The sequence below is a fragment of the Carcharodon carcharias genome, chromosome 6, assembly GCF_017639515.1.
Source record: "Carcharodon carcharias isolate sCarCar2 chromosome 6, sCarCar2.pri, whole genome shotgun sequence".
Taxonomy (NCBI): domain Eukaryota; kingdom Metazoa; phylum Chordata; class Chondrichthyes; order Lamniformes; family Lamnidae; genus Carcharodon; species Carcharodon carcharias.
The window spans coordinates 25,037,360-25,060,330 of NC_054472.1; the positions used below are offsets into that span (position 1 = coordinate 25,037,360).

The 22,971-nt window shown below is 40.5% G+C and overlaps 1 protein-coding gene across 5 annotated transcripts in view; it reads left to right on the plus strand.

The window, feature by feature from the left end:
• The window catches only part of rnf19a (ring finger protein 19A, RBR E3 ubiquitin protein ligase), a 67,647-nt gene extending 45,068 nt beyond the window's left edge, over positions 1–22,579 (plus strand). For all 5 annotated transcript variants that reach the window (XM_041189614.1, XM_041189615.1, XM_041189618.1 and 2 more), the window contains exons 6-10: positions 4,411–4,525; positions 10,410–10,568; positions 14,882–15,095; positions 15,886–16,029; positions 20,660–22,579. In XM_041189614.1, the coding sequence (XP_041045548.1) occupies positions 4,411–4,525; positions 10,410–10,568; positions 14,882–15,095; positions 15,886–16,029; positions 20,660–21,332 (1,305 nt within the window). In that variant the 3' untranslated portion in view covers positions 21,333–22,579. The remainder of the gene's footprint in view (positions 1–4,410; positions 4,526–10,409; positions 10,569–14,881; positions 15,096–15,885; positions 16,030–20,659) is intronic.
• The last annotated feature ends 392 nt before the right edge of the window (positions 22,580–22,971 follow it).

Below are 22,971 nucleotides of genomic sequence, written 5' to 3' on the forward strand. Positions count from 1 at the left end.
TAAATCAGAATTTCCCTTTCTGCTCTAACTTGTAACTATGTGGATCCAAGACACTTTGTTCTCTCAGCAATCAAATTGGCACATAGACTAGTTCTGAGTTTAATTACTGCCTCAGTACTTCCAGGAATATTGCAGCTTTGAATCTCAAAACACACCACAAGCCATGATATTACTTTATGAAACACTTTTAAAAATTAAATTGCACTTAAAATATTTTGCAAAGCCCCTGGTTTTAATGGAAAGAAATTTGGAATCAACTCCTAAGATGAACAAGTAAGTACCTTAAAAAAACATAGTATTATTTAAAACCACACATGGGAGAATATGGTTCAGTCTGAGGAGCTTTGACTTTGTTGCTGTTTATCAGCTCCTTTTTGAGGTGAGGAACAAAGTACTTTGAAAACTGTGTAGTTAACTTTTTTAGGTATCTCAGATCTGCCTGTAAACAAAGTTATCACTGTGAAGAATCTGATATTGAACACACAACTGTAGACTGGCTTGAAGACAATTATGGTTCTTGAGTAACACACAGTAATAAGTAATTAGCCACGGGCCACAAAAGATCATAGGCATCCCTCTCCATTGGAGAAAGGGAGATAATTAGTTGTACTAAGCTTGAGGGGCACCACTGCGCAAGCATGGGACAAGGCACACCTCCATGAATTAGCACAGCTGATAGGAGGAGTGAACCCACGACATTGGCGTCATTCTGCATCACACGCTAGCCAACTGAGCTAACCAACTCCCACAACATGTAGAAATAGACCCCTGACAAATGGGAATACTATGCATGTACGTAGACCAAATGTTCCTTGTGTGTAGAAGCTATTTGGAGGATTATTGGGAGTCATTACAATGCAAAACATAATTACTCAGTTGTACTAAAACCCAAGCAAAATTTCACCCCTATTATTTTTTAGAATCATTCATTTGTGCAAAACAGATTAAAGAAGATCTGGCAAATATTTGAGGTACTTCCCTTTACGACACTGTGTTCACTTTAAGGCATGTGGATATGAGGTAGATGGAATGTAGTACATTGAGTTGTTTTTCCTAGCTAACCAAAGATCATCTGGCACATTTGCTAATTGCATTATTTGATTGAAGTATATATAAGATCCTGAATGGTCTTGACAAGGTGGATGTGGAAATAGTGTTTCCTCTTGTGGGTGAGTCCAGAACGAGGGGGCAGAGGTTGCCCTTATGGGACAGAGATGAGAATTTTTTTTCTGAGGGTTGTGCGACTTCCGAACTCTCTCTGCTTCAGAAGGCAATGGAAGCATGGTCACTGAATGTTTTTAAGCCAGAGGTAGGTAGATAGATTCTTGTTAGGCAAGGGAATCAAAGGTTATTGGGTTAGGATGGGAATGTGGAACCCGAAACACAAACAGATCAGCCATGATCTTATTGAATGGTGGAGCAGGCTCGAGGGGCCAAATGGCCTACTTCTCCTATTTAGTGTTTAGACGTATGTTCGTATGTATGTTAGTTGTAATTGTGGCCACTGGCACCTATGCATCATTATAATTTGCATAAGAATCAGAAATTGTAATGATTTTAGAATTTTGTACAATTACCCCATCAAGGTTTAGTAAAGCCAGTTTGTACTCAACTTCTAGTTCTCAATTCTAACTGTAGTATTAGTTTCAGTTCTTAATTTTGAAAGTCACCCATTGTGTTTGTTGTCTAAGCAAAAACATTTGGAACTCTTGTTTATAGACCATCATAATATTGCAGACAACTCCAGCGTGATAGTATGGAGCCTGTATTTATACTGACTGCTGTCCTGCTCGGTGGTCCACTTTTAGCCACTTGGAAAAGGGAAGCAAATGCCCTTTTGGGCCATGTTTTCTGGAACTTGGCACATGTAGATTGAAAGATGTGTACTTGTGGAGCGTCACTGATAATCTGTTGGCTGATGCCTGTTAAAATATTGAGAAAGTGGTTGTAAAATTGAGACAATGATCCCTCTGTTCTCTCAGAGCATTTTTAATATTTCAAACCTAATTACAAGAAGCATCAAATTTTCATAAATTTCATGGCAAGTCGGGTTCAGTTTTTTAAATTCCACTATTGAGGCACAACCTATACTCTTATTTCAGGAGGAAATAAGATATATTTATCAGCTGTATCAATTATGATGGAGTGGCACTGTAAATGGGATTTCGTCTGTCTTGAAGGACAGACCTGATGTTCAGACACTTGTCTTCAGTGTTGCTCGTTGCTACGCTGCACAGTGCCATCACCCACGGGTTTATCAATGGGTTACTGTTCAACTCCTTCCAAATGATAAACAGTTAATTTCAGCATATAGTAATAACATTTCAGTAATGAATGAGTTTGCCAATTTAGGAATATAACTAACGAAAGCAATAATTAGGAGGAGGAGGAGAAAACAAATCTGCAGTGAAAAGCATTCATCGAGTGTATTTTGTTGTGGGGGAAAATGGCGATAGTGTTCACTTTTTAGGTGAGGCTTACATTTTTGTAAAGGAAAATATTCCAATGTGTGGACACAGGCAACAAAATCAACTACTTTGTCCTTTTTATCTTTTGCAAAATAAACCTTTGCAGTAGGCTGGAAAGATGTGAAATCACTAATAAGTAGATACTGCCAGTTGAGGAACTTCTGGTGTTATGCAATATCCTGTAGCATTCAGCATGTTTTGCATGCAGCTGTGATATCTGATTTATTTGTTTTGTGGCTTTTATTTGGTCTTTGTGTTGCAGCTGAAATATGATTGTACATGGTTTATACTATGAATAACGTATGGTGTAAATTATTGTGACCAGCTGGGAGTACCATTGGTTGATGGGAGACCCTAAAATAACACTCACCTTCTTTTGAATCTAGATTGTCACTTAAGAGCATTTGGGAGCAATAGCTGCAAAGTTGGTTGCCTAGTTTGCCATAGGTTCTATCAATATCAGTAACATCAAAATGGAGGATTTCTTTGTTTCAGGCTGACCAAATGTTAAATTGCATAATCTTTGATTTTGTAAAACTTTTTTGACCAGTTGAAGAGAATTTCTTGTGTTAAGCACTACAAGATATTCTTGTGAGGCGGTCTTGAGGTCTCAAACTCTAGTAAGTTTCCTGTAAATGACAATATAACCTGCTGACATGGAGTCAAAATGGAGAAGGTCTCAGTCAAACATAGCACACTTGTCTGCTGGGTCATTTAAAAGGCAGGTTGAAAATCTAACAATTTTTAGAGCTGCCATAAACTATTATTCAACAGGATTTTATTTGCCTATTCTTAGAATTAAGGCTTTGTAATTCCTTAGTAATAGATTTGAAATGTTACTTGAGGTAAAAGTTTTTTCCAACAAATAGCTGTGCCAAAGTTTCAATCCCTGCTAGCCTTCTCAACAGTGGATGAAAAATACCAGCTAGCGTACACTAAAATAAGATAACCTGTGAAATTCTTAAGAATGGATTAGTTTTAACGTCTGTTTAATACGCTTTGGATCACAATAGGAAGTCACTTTTTAAAGCAGGTCTTTAAACCAACTGATGTCAGAGAGTCCTAATCAGTGCAGATTAAACCTATTCTTGTGCATCCCACCACCCTTTGCCCTACCTTTGACATCCCTTCTCCCTCCTTTCTACAGTTGTTTAGAGCTTTGTGGAGCTCACACGTGGATACTATGTACAGTTTTGACCACCTTATCTCAGGAAGGACATACTTAACTGAGAGGGAGTAAAATGAAGGTTCACCTCGACTGATTCCTGGGATGAAAGAATTATCCAATGCGGAGAGATTAAGTAGACTAGGCCTATCAGCCCTAGAGTTTAGAAGAATGAGAGGTGATGTGACTGAAACATAACACTCTTAAGTAGCTTGATGGGGTAAATGCTGGGAGAACGTTTCCCCTTTTTGGGGAACCTAGAACTTAGTCACAGTCTCAGAATAAGGGGTTGCAAACTTTGGACTGACATGAGAGAGTTCTTTGCTCAAGGGGTTGTGAATCCTTGTAATTCTCTACCCCAAAGGGCTGTGGATGTTCAGTCATTGAGTACATTTAAGACAGGAAAGCAGAGTTGATATAGGAGTTCAGAAATGGTCTTTCTGATTGACCTGCCTGAATGACCTCCTTCTGCTCCTATTACTTAAGCTCTTATGCTTCCCAACTCCACCCCCAGCTTTCCCACCACACATCTCCGTCTTCCTTCTCCAGCAACAACTTGCATTTTATATAGGACCTTTAACGTGTAACACATTCCAAGGTGTTTCACAGAAACTTAATCAGATGAAACAGGCAGCTTCTCCATTCCCCTTTATTTTCTGCAGCTCCTCCATTATTGGAGAGCCCAAACCAGTGCTTGTTATTGTAGTGGAATGTTGAGTGATCACAAAGAAGGAAAGGTACTTCCACCTTACTAAATGTTATTTTTCATAATTTCAGATTCACAATCGCTACGAGGGAAAGGATATTTCAAAACACAAGCGGAACTTGGCAATCACTGGAGGTGTGACGTTATCAGTAATTGTTTCTCCTGTTGTTGCTGCAGTAACTGTAGGTAAGGAAACAAACAGCCTTTCAACAATGTAGATTTCTGGTTCAATAATCATTGGATAATGCTACATTTATTGATAGTATTGCTTTTAAATACAAAATATTCTAGACAAATAAAGCACAGATCAAAAAAAATGTCCTCAATGACAACAATTTTAGCTACTAAAAATTGGCCCTATTTGAATCTGCACTGTGCTTCGTTGTTATCTTTCTGTAATCTATTCAGTGTTCTATTGTGCCTCCCTCCATTGAAGCTGTTTACTGGTGTGCAAAATGTTTACTATCTTGTTAAAGGATTTTCATTGTTTTATGTGGGCCAAAGGTTTCATTTCCTATAAATGTTTGGCAGCGATCTGTGAGGGAGCTGTATGATGTTGTTAGAATAGTAATGATTTGCCAAACCACACAGTTCCATCCTTATATTTATTTAAAATAGTTTGCCATTTACAGCAGGAGCTGCTCTTACATTGCCATGCTCCTCTAACTGTAGAGAAACTGTTTACTTTAATAAATATATTATTACATGGCTTTTGTTTTTACATTTTCAGATTTGAGATTAAAAGAAAGCATTTTGCAACACAACATTTTTTTGGTGTTTGAGACCCACTGTAACACAGTCCCGAGATCCTGGTTTCTCGGGGTCTCATGGTTATTTTTTTTCCTTTCATTTGGCACACGGTGAGCCAAGATGTACAAGTTAATGGATTGCTCAGGGCTTTATGGCCTTGAAATTTCTTGTCACGTGCCAAATTACCAAAATTAAAATAAACAAAGACCCTAATTGGAATTTTGAGAAAGAAGTTGCCTTCAAGAAGATATCACAAAGAATTTTACAACCATTTTGATGTGTATTAATGTAATTTTGTGGGCAGATATGGCAGCTGAATTATGCACAGCAAGATCCCCACAGTTTGTTTTTGATGTTACTCATGGAGAGAGGAATGTTGGCTAGAACTCCCTTTTAATAATATGTCAGCACTTGTAAACTGCAACATGGGAGTAAAATGAGTGATAACAGATTAGCCACCATTATAAGCAAGGGCTAATTTTTTTCTTTTCCATTGAACCCCTGTCAATGTTGAAACTTCTGCCATTGGATCTTTAATATCTAACTGAGCAGGCAGTTGGAATCTTGAAAGATGATCCTCTGATCATATAACCCTCAGTACTGAGAAACCTTGATGAGAGGTTACCAATTGAGCAACGATGACATTTGTGGAAGTTTTGTGGTGGTCTGGGTTGTGTCACATGGTCACACTGCTTAATATGGGTGGTGTGGGCATTGTCAATACGGACTCAGTTTTTTATGATTGAGTTGTATTGATGTCAATATAGGGTCATCCTCAGGCATGTTATGTTCTCTCTATTTAGGGTGTGATAATTATGCAAATTGAAGTAGGACTCTCCCTGAAATTTCCATGATTGCTTCAAAAATGTGTTATCACATGCTGCCATAGGCTCATAGGATATATGAGCAGGAGTAGGCCATTCAGCCCATTGAGCCTGCGCCACCATTCAATAAGATCATGGCTGATCTGATTGTGGCCTTAACTCCACTTTCATGCCTGCTGTCCGTAACCCCTGACTCTCTTGTCAATCAGAAATCTGTTTTCTGTCTCCCTCCTTTCTTGAATAACGGCGATACATTTGCAGTTTTTCAATCAGTTGGGACCTTTCCAGAATCTAGAGAATTTTGGAAGATTGCAACCAATGCACTCACTATCTCTGCAGCCAATTTAAGATCCTAGAATGCAGGCCATCTGGTCCAGGGGTCTTGTTACCCTTTAATCCCTTTCGTTTTCCTAGCACTTTTTCTCAAGTAATTGCGATTGTTTTAAGTTTATCCACTTTTGCCCTCTGTTTCTTTTACTATTCTTGGGATGCTTTTTGGTATCTTCTACCCTGAAGACCAATGCGTAATTTTTGTTTAAAGTCCCTGCCATTTCCTTGTTTCCCATTATTACTTCCCAGTCTCACCCAGTATAAAACAGTTGCCCTTCCAATCTCGATTGCGGCCTGAAGCAGCAAGTTCTGAATGGCATATGTTGCTATTTTCTGAGTAAGCATAAGCTGCTGTTTTTGTACTTTTGGTTTTGCTTCTGCTGCATTTATTTTGCTGCATTTTTAAGTTTTTTTTGTATTTATAATTGCATTTTATAATTTTCTCCTATTAAATGCCTCATACTATTCAAAACATTTTAATTGTCAATTAAAATCACTGGCAGGGCATTCTTCTGAGAATTCTTTTCGCCTTTAGGGAGCTAGAGAATGAGGTGGAAATTCTATAGGAATGATCAGTGGACAGTCTACCTGACGCTCGTGCATACTTCAGAAATAATGAGTGTATAAGGGCCCACAGATCCTGGCACAGCTAATTGTTTATATCAGAAGAAATGTGTGTGTTCATCACCTATGGTTCAGATTGGAGGCCTCTTTTCAGTTGAAATTGTGCTTTCGATCTGTCATATTTTTGTCCAAGTGGAAAAGCAGCCTTGTTGGAAGTTTGACATGAGCACAGTAACTGAAATGTATCTAACCTTCAAGCTACCTTGTGTTGGTATATGACTATACGTCGTGCAGCTACGTTAATTTGCAATGACTTGAGGTCTGATGCTCTTGTAAGATGTAACTGTCTATCAGTTCTTTCAGAGTAATTCTTTGTACACAAAGCACTTTCAGCTATATAAATGCAAGTCAACCTTTCTGTCTTCCATTTTATACGACCAGTTGTCTTTCGTTGATGTTGAGGGTATGTGCCATTGAAGTCAATTAGTGGGCTGTTGGACCTCTATTTGTCAGAGATTACATGGATTGGTCCTGATGTAGTGGTCTGCTGCATTATCCATCAATCTGTTGAATGTTGCCTCTTGAAGGTGTGCACTGCTGACCTATGAGTACGCATTAAAGGCAATGACAGCTCTAAATTGATGTAGGGGTTTGGCATAAAAGTAAATATGGAAAGAGATGACTGGCAACAGTTTATAGCTCAAGATTTTGGACATCATCCTTAATTGTTCTGCTGCCTTGTGCTTTTCTTTCAAGTTCCTGTGGATAATGTGTGTGGTGCTACCTGTTGCTAGAAATAGCACAATATCATTCTTTTGGAAGAAAGCCCTGAAATGCCAAACAAGGCAACCCAACTCATGTGGCTGCATGTCTCTTTTGGCAGCAACAAATGGGCTGGGTCCACCACTGGCTCTGGTTTCAGGCCTTCATGTTGTGTTTTTGATTTGTCTGGCAATTCTTCTGTTTCTCCTCCCCTCTCATCCCTACTTCTAGCCTTGGCAAAGTTATTCTAAATTTCATTTAGAAGCTTGATAAAAGTTTAAACAATATTTATCCTCATGTATAGCCATTTAAGTGCATGGAAATTCCACCTACTGACAGCATTTTGTGCATCTGTTGTTATCCTCACTCCCTACACAAGGCCAGATTTGCATTGGCAGCTCTGTATTGTTCAGAGACAATGTGTATCGTCTAGCTCTTCCCCCAGACTCAAGGCAGAAAAGTTTGAACAGCCCCCCGCTGTTATTCGCAAACAGGTTTTGCTATCAGTCTACCAACTCTGTGGTTTGCTTGCTATTCTGGCTGTTTACAGTGTTAGCTGATCTTGTGTATAATTGGAGATCTTAGTTCTGTACTTACAAGGCCATAGCCTGGAATCAACAGCCTTGCTGATTATGAAAATGGGACAGTAATCTGGATCTGCTTTTGGAGCATGCTTTGGGGTTGGCTTTGAATTGATTGGGTTCCTAAAGTAGACAAAGCTTGTATTTAGGATTTTTACCTGTGCATTGTATGTAAACCTGCAATGGAAGGTGTGGGATTTGGATAGAGCTGCATGATTTGAAGGAAAGTTAGCTCACTATTGTGGAGGAATTGAGTTGTATATACTCTTTCTCCCCTCATACTCGAGGAAGACCCGTCTTTACAGGGTTTGTAAAAATTGGGACCTGTTGCCATAATTGGATGCTTGACACACATGTTGAATGAGTGCTCTTTCTGTTAAAATCTTGCAGTTATGCCTGTGTGTGTGTGTAGGTTAGGAACCATAATGGCCTGATTGAAGTTTGCGGTTACTCAAAATGGCTGCTATCTGTGATGAGGTTGTATCCAGCAAATGTTACTAGGTGAATGAACCAATTTTGAGCAAAAGGGCTCTTCAATGTTGTGTTTAACATGCTCCCTAATACCAGAAATCTGAACATTTAATTGATTCAAGTTATCCAGGTCCATTCCTTTTTCAGCCGAGGTTACCAAGGTAACGGTAATTTCAAAATGTAATTTGTTCAGTGTGAAGCACTTTGGGCAAGATGTGATGATGTGATATATAAATGCAAATTCCTTTTCCTTACACCTAAATATTCAAGTTTATTCTCATTAGTAAGTTATTCACATTTTAAGCCATTGCTCAAGAATGAGAAAAGCCTGCCCCTGGGACGGAATGGCAGTCTGTATGTTTGAGTGGAATGAATAGCAGTGGTGTCAATTAGAGTTGTCTTTTGAGTGAAAAATGGTCTCATTTGTTTGTTTTCTCCCCTAATCTGTGATGGATGGGATTGATTTGGGTTCGGTTGTGGAGTTCAAGCAAAAAAATTGTGTCCCACTAAATCGGCGAGTATTACTCGAGAATAAACGTAAACATACCCTCGATGGATTACAGGGACCACACTTTCACACATTGACCCTAACACTATATTTATATTTAATTTAGCATGTTTTTAAAAAGCATAGGTGTTCAGTACAGAATAACCTTAACGAGTATGTAACTTTTTACTCAACGAGTGACCTACTCCTACTCCTAATTTGTATGTTCGTGTATCTTCAGGACTAATAATTCTGCTGTAAAATATTTCATGGGCACTTGACTGTTTCAATATTTCCTTCGATAACGTAGTTATTTTTGTTTCATGTATATGAAGCATTGAGATATATAAATGACAATGGAACTCTGTTCTGGGTAATTATACCACATTTAAAATCAGTTTTGTTGAACAGAAGTGAAAACATTGTTGCTAGGAAAGTGTGATATGACATTTTAATACTGTATCCATTTCAGCTGTGGGGGAAAAAATACCTGCAGTACTACTGTTGAGTTGCCCTGCAAATGTCTGAAGAGAACATTTCGAACAACACTGGGATGATATACTGAGGGTTGCAAGACTGCCACGAGTACAGGGAGCAGCTTAGATGTTGAATTGACAGTGCTTCATTTTGATCCTATTGGCTAAATTGTTTCATTTTTATATTGTAGCGTATTGGTACCACCACCCTAACTAAAGCTAGTGAACCAAACTCTTTATTATGATTACCTCAGGTACAGGACTGTCAGGCACATTTTCAAACTGCTTTCTGCCTATACACTCCTTCACACTATGCAACTGTTGACGTTTGTGTGTAATTGACACTGATTTAAAAACTAATATTAAACTTAAGTGGGTGACTCTTGTCAAGTGTTTGAAATCCTAATATGATTTCAGGTTTCTGTTAGAGAATTACACAGAATTACATAGACTTGGAAAGTAATCAGGCTTGTAATTGGGGAATAGCCAAAGGAAATTAGAATGGAACTGTTGACAAAAAACTGCAGTAAAGGCATGGGCCAGTTATAATGTTGTAAGCCTATTAATGCAGAATTAGTGTTCACAAAGTCACCTGACTACAAAGTAGGAAATATCTGCTTACCAACATGTAGTGACCCACCTTGATCTAAGCTTACCAACCAAGGGCTGACACCTGACATACCAGACTATTTTTAATTTGCGTGTGGTGCCTGGGTTAGTTAATGTGATCAACAGTGTGACGAATACACAAAAGCATTCTGCTTCAAATAGGAGATAACTCATGCTTTGCTGTTGAATGCATTTTTTTCTGTTGTTTCTTTACAGGAATTGGGGTTCCCATCATGCTGGCATACGTCTATGGAGTAGTCCCCATTTCTCTCTGCCGTAGTGGTGGCTGTGGTGTTTCTGCTGGTACTGGAAAGGGTGTGCGGATAGAATTTGATGATGAAAATGATAATGCTGGCGGAGGAAATGCAGCATTAGGTAAGGGCTAGTTTTTTAAAAAAATCCTGCCACCAGTTATATTTAGTATTAATTTCCATATACATTTCCACACACGCGACTGCATATGTGTTTAGTTGCTTTAATTTATGCTGCGCCTCGTGCAGTAGAAGTGAGTGAGCAACATCTTAATAAATCTCTGTAGGCAGCGCTGTTGACTCTGTATCTACCATAATCATTGAATGTACTTTGTTCAGCGGTTGCTTTGTTCTATTTGTTGGCCTACAGAGATTTAGTTGCTGCCTATTTTTCATGGGGGTGGTGGGGGGGAGGAAGCTACAAGGGACTGTGGTCAGAATGCTTGCAGCAATGTGGCAAATTAATGCTTCTGTGAGCAATTTAACTGATTCACTTTTACGTTATTTCAGCAATTCCTTTGTTAACCATTGGACTATTTGTAGACCGTACAAAAGCATAAGTCAGCTTAACTCTTCATCAACAGGTTTCTTTTTGCAAAGATTCATTTTAGTTTAACTGACCACCCATCGCCTAAATCTTGTAGGTAATTTTTCTCCCCTGAAATGCACCGTTCCTTTAAGTATAAACAGCCCCTCCTGCAGCTGTCTTGGGGATGCATCTACTTTTCATTCTGCTTTTGGCTTAACTCTTCACATTTGTACCTAGTCGTGCTGTTTGTGTTTTTTCATGGTGCGGTGCAGTGGTGTCCAGACTTTATCTTCAGGGTATATACAATATACAGTATATGTCATGGAGCCTTGTAATGGCTGGGTGTGGGAGAGCGAATGGGAAGTTGGGAGAAAGCACAAGTTTCATTCCATGTTCCCATGAACTTGCAAAAGTTCCATTTTGCTGATTAAGGTTTACCCATCAACAAAGCAAAATCATCAAGAATAGCCCTTTACAATTCTCTTTCTCCCCCCTGCCCTCCACCCCTCAGATAATGGACAAGGACAAAACCGCAAAAAGGACTGAATTGCCAGGGCTTTTTGAGGATGGGACTGCCAGGAATTGGGAACCATAATTTGAAAACCCTGCACTAGTGTGCTCTGCTGCTGAACCATACTTTACTGAAAAGGCTGGAGTTCCCAGTTTAAATGTAATTGTGCACTATTGCTTTCTGCAATTACTGTACATTAGTTTGGTCAACCTTTTTAGTCCTTCCAGTGATACCAGTTGGATGCTAAGGAACTCTAGCATAGCATCATTGCTTTTCTACTCCGCATATCAAACCGCTACAAAGTCTCAAAAAAGGAATGAAACCGGACAGGCCACCTGGCATCAACCTAGGCACCTGAAACAACAACGACAAACTGAGCCCTGTTGACCTTGCAAAGTCCTCCTTACTAACATCAGGTGCTAGTGCCAAAATTGGGAGAGCTGTCTCACGGACTAACCAAGCAACAGCCTGACATAGTCATCCTCATGGAATCAAATGTTACAAATAATGTCCCAGATACCACCATCACCATCCCCGGATATGTCCTGTCCCACCATGTCCTGCTCCTTCATGTTGAGTACCACTTAGAGGAAGCACCGAGGGTGGCAAGGGTGCAGAATGTACTCTGGGTGGGGGACTTCAATGTCCATCACCAAGAGTGGCTTGGTAGCACCACTACTAACTGAGCTGGCTGAGTCCTAAAGGCCATAGCTGCTAGACTGGGCCTGCGGCAAGTAGTGAGGGAGCCAACAAGAGGGAAAAACGTACTTGATCTCATCCTCACCAACCTACCTGCCGCAGATGCATCTGTTCATGACAGTGTTGGTAAGAGTGGCCTCCACACAGTCGTTGTGGAGACGAAGTCCCGCCTTCACGTTGAGGATACCCTCCATCATGTTGTGTAGCACTGTCAACATGCTAAATGGGATAGGTTTCGAATAGATCTAGAAACTCTAGACTGGGCATCGATGAGGCACTGTGGGCCATCAGCAGTAGTAGAATTGTACTCAAAACACAATCTGTAATCTCATGGCACGACATATCCCCTGCTCTACCATTATCATCAAGCCAGAGGATCAACCCTGGTTCAATGAAGAGTGCAGGAGGGCATGCCAGGAGCAGCACCAGGCATACCTAAAAGTGAGGTGTCAACCTTGTGAAGCTATAACACAGGACTACTTGCGTGCCCAACAGCTTAAGCAGCAAGTGATAGACTGGGTAAGTGACCCCACAACCAATGGATCTGATCTAAGCTCTGCAGTCCTACCACATCCAGATGTGAATGGTGGTGGACAATTAAACAACTCACTGGAAGAGGAGGCTCCACAAATATCCCAATCCTCAATGATGGGGGAGCCCCGCACTTCAGTGCAAAAGATAAGGCTGAAACATTTTCTACAATCTTCAGCCAGAAGTGCCAAGTGGATGATCCACCTCAGTTTCCTCCTGCCAGTCTTCAGCCAATTCAATTTAAATTTACTCCATGTAATATCAAGAAATGGCTGAAGGCACTGGATAGTGCAAAGACTGAGTCCTGTCAACATTCTGGCAATAGTACTGAAGACTTGTGCTCCAGAACTTGCCATGCCCCTAGCTAAGCTGTTGCAGTACTATTGCATCTACCTGGTTATGTGGAAAATTGGCCAGGTATGTCCTGTGTACACAAAGCAGGACAAATCCATCCCAGTCAATTACCGCCCCATCAGTCTACTCTTGACCATCAGTAAAGTAATGGAAGGGGTCATCACCAATGCTATCAAGCAGCACTTGCTTAGCAATGACCTGCTCACTGATGCTCAATTTGGATTCTGCCAGGGCCACTCAGCTTCTGACCTCATCACAGCCTTAGTTCAAACATGGACAAAAAAGCTGAACTCCAAAGGTGAGGTGAGAGTGACTGCCCTTGACACCAAGGCCGCATTTGATTGAGTGTGGCATCAAGGAGTCCTAGCAAAATTGGAGTCAATGGGAATCGGGGGGAAAAATCTCCACTGGTTGAAGTCTGAACTAGCATAAAGGAAGATGGTTGTGGTTGTTGGAGGTCCATCATCTCAGCTCCAGGACATCACTGCAAGAGTTCCTCAGGATAGCGTCCTCAGCCCAACCATCTTCAGCTGCTTCATCAATGACCTTCCTTCCACCATAAGGTCCAAAGTGGGGATGTTCGCTGATGATTGTTGCCCAGCACCATTCGCGATGACTCAGATACTGAAGCAGTCCATGTCCAAATGCAGCAAGACCTAGACAATATCCAGACTTGGGCTGACAAGTGGCAAATAACATTTGCGCCACACAAGTGTCAGGCCATGACCATCTCCAACTAGAGAGAATCTAACCATCTCCCCTTGACATTCAATGGCATTATTATCACTGAATCCCCTACTATCGACATCCTGGGGGTTACCATTGACCAGAAACTGAACTGCACTAGCCATATAAATACTGTGGCTACAAGAGCAGGTCAGAGGCTATAAGTCCTGCAATGAGTAACTCACCACCTGACTCCCTGAAGCACAAGGTACAAGTCAGGAGTGTGATGGAATACTCTCCACTTGCCTGTATGAGTGCAGCTCCCACAACACTCAAGAAACTTGACACCGTCCAGGGCAAAACAGCCCACTTGATTGGCACTACATCCACCAGGCAAACATTTGCTCCCTCCACCACCGACGCACAGTAGCAGCATTGTGTACCATCTACAAAATGCACTGCAGGAATTCACCAAGGCTGCTTGGATAGCACCTTCCAAACCCACAACCACTACCAACTAGAAGGACAAAGGCAGCAGATAGATGGGAGCACCACCACCTAGAAGTTCCCCTCCAAGTCACTCCTTATCCCGACTTGGAAATATATCACCATTCCTTCACTATCACTGGGTCAAAATCCTGGAATTCCCTCCTTCACAGCACCCTGGGTGTACCTACACCACATGGACTGCAGCGTTTAAGAAGACAGCTCACCACCACCTTCTCAAGGGCAACTAGGGATGGCAATAAATGATGGCCCAGCCAGCAAAACCCACATCCCATGAATGATGTGTAGTTAACCACACCCAGCATTCGATTAGATTCCAGACCTTAGGAACTGTTTCGTTTTTGCTGACTTTTCTTATCACCTTGTTAGCTAGGCTATTGACATTACAAATTTACAGAAAACATTTCTTTGGCTATATGATTTTTAAATGTTTGTACTGATGCAGGATTTCTGTTCAGTTGTTGCTCTAAGCGTAAGGCAAGATTTAAAGCATAATACACAATGTGACATGTATTCAGGAAGCTCCATAGGAGACTTCACACTTCCAGCCTGAAGCATCTGCTTATGATTTTAATTGCTAACAAAAGTGAAATGAATCAAAAGTAATAAGTTGCTGCTGTGTCTGTTTTTGCCCATCTAGATACCACGTTTGTTGTTGAGTCTCGCAATAACCCCAGTATTGGTGAGGGAAGTGTTGGGGGCCTAACGGGCAGTTTGAGTGCCAGTGGCAGTCACATGGACAGAATAGGTGCAATACGAGATAACCTGAGTGAAACTGCGAGCACCATGGCACTGGCTGGAGCCAGTATCACAGGCAGCCTTTCTGGGAGTGTCATGGTCAACTGTTTCAATAGGTAAGCCCCACAGTAGTTTGTAGTTGCGGAAGGTCCTTTCATTGCCTGTAACCTTTCTAAACACACTTGAAAACTGATGCAAGAGTTGACTTGGAAGAGTTGGAATGAACCATTGGCGAAAAGGAACTGCATGCAGCTGAGTGCAGATAAAGTGATTTGGCTTTTGACACATCCTGGGCTAGAATCACAGCATGTTACAGCACAGAAATGGGTCAGTTGACCCATCATCTTTCCCAGTGCCCTGTACACTGAGCCACTCAGTCTGATCCACTCTCCTCCTGAATCCCCAACCATTTTAATATTTCCACTTTTGAGTGATCTAATTCCTTTTGATGGAACTTAAGGTTTGTTGCAACAACATTCTGTGACAGAATTCCACATTCTGACCATCCTCTGAGAATAATGTTTAAACTTCCCTTTTAATTCTTTTTGTCATTGTCATAAATTGATGTTCTATTGTTGTACGACCAACCAATGAAAACATTTGGTGACGGTTCGCTGTTGAACACCTCTTTCAGGTCACTCCTTGATCTATTCAGCTCTAACAGGATGGAAAAAGTCAAAATTTATTTGTTCCCCCTGAGTAATAATAACCCCATATCCTAGTGAATCTACTTTACATCTTTTTCTTTGCTTTTATATCCTTCCTACAGTGGGGAAATGAAAGTGCGCACACGTGTTTTATTCGGGCCTGAGTGATTCTAAGTGGTTATCTTGTAAAAGTTGTTTGTTGGAGACAGTATTTTTTTTCTGTTATCACTTCCTCTAATTCTTGATCTGATTCTCTTAGGTTAGAGGTGCAGGCAGATATCCAGAAGGAACGATACAGTCTCAGTGGTGAATCTGGCACAGTAAGCATTGGGACCATCAGTGACAATGCCAGCACAAGGGCCATGGCAGGATCAATTATCAATTCCTACAACCCACTGGACAGGTCTGTTGACATTTTTTAATGATTTCATAAGCTTGTGATCTTGTAAATTTGTTTAAACTATTTTTGCTATTTGCATTAATAATTGTTTTGAGGTTAAAAAGCACAGGTTGTTTCACAAATTTTTCAGTGAAAAGTAGTTTATACGTTCTGCTTTAAAGAATAATAACCTCTCTAATTGTTGCCTAAATAATTGCCAGGGGCCTTCCGTGTGATATTGCTGCTGTCTACTTCTTGGCTGAGAGGGTTCCTTTTTGTGTTGCATGGTGCATCCATAAACATGACAGATCAAAGAACTTGCATTTATATAGCACTTTTCACGACCTCAGGGTGTTTCAAAGTGCTTTCCAAGCAATTATATATTTTTAAATGTTAGTCACTGTTGTAATGTAGAAAACGCAGCAGCTAAATTGCATGCACCAAAATCCCATCACTGGCAATGAGATAAGTGACCAGATAATCTATTTTAGTGTTGTTGGTTCAGTGATCAATATTCACCACACACTGGAGAAACCCTCAGCTTCTCTCCAAATAGTGCCATGGGAACCTTTATGGCCCCCTGAGGGGGCAGATGGATTTTTGATTCATCTGAAATAAGAAAAAGCACCTTTATGCATATCAAAATCTGGTTGGGACACCAAACCTGCTCTTATTTCTTCGTTCCATGTTAGAGGCTGGAGCAATCAGGAGCTTGCTCTAATATAAAATAAAAACACAAAATGATGGAAATACTCAGTAGATCATGAAGCATCTGTGAAGAGATATTGGGGTTAACGTTTTAGGTCAGCTGCCTTTCATTAGAACAATAGGAACTTGCATCGTTTTCTGATGCCAACCATTCCAAAAATAGTCCGTACATCTGGGTGTTGGATTGCAGTGGAGGAAGCTGCAGAAACAGTCCTGAGCCCAGTGGCCAGTTCAAAGTTTCTTCAGTATTTAACCAAGAACTGAATGTGTAGTTGGATTGAAATCCACGTTTTTGTCACCTGCCTGCAAGAACATGGTTCATGTTACATCGCAAAAGGAAGTTAATGAATGGCCCCGTATGATATTCCCAGCCATGTTTGTGCACATACTGTTGCGCATACACTGACTCTTCTGAGAATTAATGCTTGAATTGCAGGCATGAATCTTGATGACTTAAAGTTCTTTTTAATTTTTTCCAATTTATGTGTTTAATTGAACAGAAATGGGAATACAGAAGAAATCTAATGCACTTAAAATATATTTTACATTAACTTCTTGGTGCTTCTCAAAATAAAGCACGTTATTGCTAACAGTGCCTTTTTGTATGTACTTTGGGTACCTACTGTGGGTGTATATATATAAAAAAAAGAAAATGCTGGAAATACTCAGGTCGACAGTATATGTGGGGAGAGAAAGAGTTAACATTTCGGATCGCTGTCGCTTCATTAGAACTGGGAAAAGTTAGAAATGTAATAACTTTTAAGTTGGTCAAATGGAAGGAGGTGGAAAAAGAACAAAAGAGAGGGTGTGACTTAGGGTGGAAGACAGGAAGTGCCATATCGACAGTGGTGCAGGGCCAAAGGAAGTGGTAATGGGACAAGTAAAGAAACAAAAGATGTGCTCAGAGCAGGTGTAAATGGCAGAATAATGAGCAGCTGCTGTCCAAAAGCAAAACAAGAGGGAGAAAAAAAAAAAGAATAATGCTGGAAAAAACTCAGCAGGTCTGGCACCATCTGTGGAGAGAGAAATGGAGTTAACATTTTGAGTCTAAATGACTTCTTCAGAGCTAAAGAGAAGTAGAAATGTGATGGATTTTATACTGTTTAAAGCGGGGTTTGTGGAGCAAGCGAAGCAAGCTAGAAGGTCAGCGATAGGTGGGAGCTAAGGAGAAATTGACAAAGATGTTATGGACACAAGACAAAGGGAGTGTTAATGGTAGTAGCGAGGACTAAAGGAGGTACTGATAGTGGCGTAAAGGTAAGAAAGCAGAATGTGTTCATAGCTGAACAAGGGTCAGCACTCTGTGAAAGAACAACATAGAAACAAGTGACAGATGGTCCTGTGGCAAGCGACAGGGAGGTCTGGGTCATGCTTGCGGACAGACCGAAGGCGAGGAGGGGGGGAGGTAAAGGGACAGATGTTGTACCTTCTGCGATTGCGTGGGATGGGGATGAGGTGTTGGGGGTAATAGAGGAGTGGAGCAGAGTGTCACGGAGGGAACGGTCCCAACGGAATGCCAATGTGGGGGTGAAGGGAAGATGTGTTTGGTGGTGGTGTTCTGCTGGAGTTGATGAAAATGGCTTTGATTATGGAGGCTGGTGGGATGAAAAGTGAGGACAAGGGGAACCCTATCATGGTTTTGGGACGGAGGAAAAGGGGTGAGGGAAGAGGTGCGGGGGAATGGGTCAGACACGGTTTTGGGCCTTGTTAACCATAGTGGAGAGAGAACCTTCAGTTAAGGAAGAAGGAAGACATGTCAGAAGCTCTGTTTTGGAAGGTGGCATCATCATAACAGATGTGACGGAGGTGAAGGAACTGGGAGAATGGGATGGAGTCCTTACAGGAAGCAGGGCGAGAGGAGCTGTAGCTGTGGGTGTCGGTGGGTTTGTAATGAATATTGGTAGACAGTCCATCACCAGAAATGGAGACAGAGAGGTCAAGTGTCAGAGATAGACCATGTGAAGGTGATAGAGGGGTGGAAATTGGAAGCAAAATCGATAAATTTTTCCAGAAAAAAATAAGTTTCCATTTTTGTGGGGGTGTTGGAAGAGGCATGGAGAAACAGAAGGCTCAGCTGGCTGAGAAAAGGACCCAGAAAACAGAGGCTAGCAAATCCTAAACCTTCTTAGTTAAACTGTCTTAACTGTCATGCCTGAGTGGGACTCCTGATCCACACCAGATAATGTTTACACAGGGTTGACCACCAAGGGGCAAACCATCGTCTCAAGATGAAGGCTGCCAAAGATTAGTGTTGGTATACGTAGGGCCTGATGCAGAATAAAGCTCCAGCCTCTCATAGCCACCCCTGTGTGAATGTTTTTTTTTCCCCCTGTATCGGGACATATTTTCCTCCAGCTGCTAATGTTGAAAAGAATAGGCTTGAGTATTAACCAGGTTTTGCCCCCTTTTGTACTTTTAAATTTGGAATAGCTCTTTTTGCTAATGGTGAATAAAGAAAAAGTGTTTTGTTACTTGATACACTTTTCAGAGATGAAAATATTTGACATCTTCCATTATTCGTTTACATGTACGTTGGAAGGGCTTGTGTTCTATCAGCTGGGTATGTGGGTGACCAATCAGACTGGTAGAGGTTGCTTCCCTAATAACTAATCTTGTGAAAGATTAGTCGCAGAACTTACTCCTATTTGATGTGCCGCGAGCTCTGATCAAAAGAGCCCTTCATGATTGGTCCCAAATATTCCAAATATTGGTCCCAAACATTCCATTGGTACTCTGGTTTGTTATTATTAATGCTGCTGATAACACATTTTAAAATAGTTTTTAGCAAATCCAGATTTCTGTAACTACATACTTCTGTGACATGAAAATTTGAGCACACAGAAGTCACCAATTCATTTGGTGCTGTACCCCAGTGAGTGATAGATATTCCAGTGGAAAGGGAATATTAGGAGAAACACAAGCTGCGCTTTTTGGCTACTTGAAAGAGTTTGTGTTTAATATGTTGAACTGTACTCTTTACCTAACTTCCAGCTCCAATTAACTTCTTTCTCATTTAAACTAAATATGGGTTTGAAACCTAACGTTTCCCCCTTGCTGCTTTTTAATGGTTTATTATGATTGTTGTTGATGGCCTCTTACGTGAAAGACATTTCAATATCAGAAATTCTAATGGTCAGAAAGGGCACCATATATGAAGATACTGCTAGATTTAACCATCCCCTACTCCATATGCCTGGATTGGACTGTGTGTGTAGAGCAAATCTTTTTCTCTCAAAAATATAAGTTTTGAACACACCAACGCAGTGAAAACCTTCCTGTATTTGAACAAGCATTCTGAAGTTAAATTTATTGCAGACACTTTCAGCATAAAGCTTTCCTTTGTTGCGACAATCAATTTGAATAAGTGCATTAATAATGCGTTAGGCAAAAGCCTTAAATGTATCTTCCATAAGGATCTGGTTAATAAGCCTAGTGTACACACTGCCTTAAGTCTTGTTATACTTTAATATTGTTCTCCCAGGCACAGTGTGAATTGTAACGTTTTTCCTTAAAGATTAATACATTTAATCACAAGACCTGGCACAATCTTAAATGCAAATGTGACTGAAGTGAATGATTTGGAAAGTGCAGCTGGATAGACTTTACTTGGGACTTTTATCTTTAGAAGCTCTCAGGTTGTAGAGGTATTGTTCTCTTATCTCCCTTTGGTCAAAACATGAGTCATCTTTCTCTCTGATGGCAAAAAAAAAAATTAAGATCCTGCATCAAGGGGACGAATTACAAGACAGGGAATTCAGTCAGTTAGTTCATGATGTTAACTGCAAGAGGAACGTTTTGTGTGGCTTGTTATTCGTCTGAAATTGTTGAACTACAAATATACAAAAGTTCAGCATCCTTTACTTACTATGCTTCAGCTGAATATTTGTAAATGAATATTACTACATCGCCTGTAATGAGCTTAATGTTTGTGTGTATCTCCTTTCAGGGAAGGAAACAGTCTAGAGGTGCAAGTTGACATTGAATCGAAGCCTGCAAAGTTCAGACACAACAGTGGAAGCAGTAGTGTAGAAGATAGTAGCGTGCCTGGTCGCAATGTAGCCATTTTACCTACAGCCCCTGTTGCGGACAATCGATGTGGTGCCTCCAAGTGGCCGAAAGAAACAACAACTAAAAAGTGCAAAGGAAAATTGCAGAAAAGAGGCAGTATGAAGATAAATGAAACTCGAGAGGAGATGGATGCACAGTTACTTGAACAAAGAAGCACCAATTCAAGTGAATTTGATTCGCCGTCACTTAGTGACAGTATACCATCTGTGGCAGACTCTCACTCCAGCCATTTCTCAGAATTTAGTGGATCTGATATGGAGAGCATGAAAACATCCTGTAGCCATGGTTCCAGTGACTATCACAGTCGGTTTTCAGCAGTCAGTCCCCTACCAGAGGTGGAGAACGATCGTCTGGAGACATGCCCGTCGCAGGGTGGTCTTGTTGCTTCTGTTGCAACTGGGCCAAGTGCAGATGTCTTGCAGTTGAGCTTCATTGCAGAAGAGAATGGTGCTGCAACTTCAGCAGTGCCAAATTATGCTATTGAGGAGGCAGAAAACGTAACCAATAATAACCAGCAGCAACAGACCAGTGCAATTCATACTGAGATTTAATCCTGCCATGCTGCAGATCTAATCATAAGATGTCGCTAATCAGTCCTGCTTACAGTTGATTATATGGTAATTGATATAAAAGGAAACTAATAACTTGGAAACTGAAACTGGTGCTTATTAACCAACAAGATCATGGATTTTGAAGGTCAAAATAAAGTGTAGGTGTCAGGGTTAAATATGTCATTACAGATCTGTCTCCCACTTATCCAGTTCAATTTTAAAGGTTGGGGAGAGCAGGAGGTAGTTTTTTTGAGATGTTTATTGGGCAGTGTTAATGTCTGACAGGTAACATGTTGAGTGAGAAGTGACGGTCCATTTTTCTGTCACTTGTATGTGCGTGATATAGTGCAAAAATGCAAAGAAAGTGCAACTGAACTTGTCAAAATCCCGAAGTGCAAGCAGAAATCAGTTGAAGATTACATCAGAAAAACACATTCTTGGACTGTGGGTAATTCCTTTCAATTATCAAAGATCAACCTTTCCTCCCTCACTGTTTCCTGGTGCCTTTGGAAAAGACTGTGTTTAATACCTACGTTATTGAGGATATATTTATACTTCTCCAAAAAAAAATCTGTATTGGATTACAGTGTATCACAGAAGAATGCTAAAAATGCAGTTGGATGAAAGTTGTGTAATATGAATGAATTATCTTAAGATATAACCCTATATTAGCCTACCAAAGACAGTACTCAGGCTTTAGAAAATGTTTTGCATAACTGATTTAACTGGTTTCTTTGTTCAGAAAAAGCAAGTGTTCATAACAAATGAATGCTGCCGATGCAGTTTGTTACAGATTAAAAGCACAGTGCAGAATTTGCACATTGCTTTGTTTAGAGCATTAGAGAAGATAGGTGAAGACTGGCCTTTTTTCCCCCTTGTGTGACGAGACACTAAAAAACTCACAAAGGCTGTCCTCAGCCTATAATGGTGCACTGTTAAAATTACAACATACTTCACAAATGCAAAATTGAGTCATTTAAATGTGAGTATGTTTTGCGCATTATGCAGTGCTTGGTTTATGTTGCCATGTTGATAATGCTTGAAATTTTCTCCTTATGAACAGAAAAATAAGAGAGTCACAAGTTTATGGTCTTTTTAATTTTCTTTGAGCTTTGGAACACTAGTGCCAGTTACAGTATATGTTGCATAATGCTTGTTTTGGTATTTGTATATTTGTTTGCAAGCTGGTTTGCCTAACAGGATGACTGTAAGATGCATATCAAAAATAAAGTACAATTAAAAACCAATGCCTTGTGCTTATCTTTATAATCTATAAAATAGTTTGGTTTGATTTAAATTAAAATTAAAACAATAACATACAACCTCTTCATGGCTCAGCTACTCACTTGAGGCAAACAGACCAAGATCCCAGGCCTTTTCTGTTTGTCTGAACCAAAGGAATGATGTGGGGTGTTATTTTTGCCCTTGGTGTCCAGATTAGGGAGAGGAAAATTGATCAAGGTTATTGTTTTTGATAGCTACCCAAATAGCTGGGTGCTCAGCTAACCAGAACCTGAGTGAAAACAGAATTACCTGGAAAAACTCAGCAGGTCTGGCAGCATCGGCGGAGAAGAGAGTTAACGTCAACTCTTTTCTTCTCCGCCGATGCTGCTAGACCTGCTGAGTTTTTCCAGGTAAT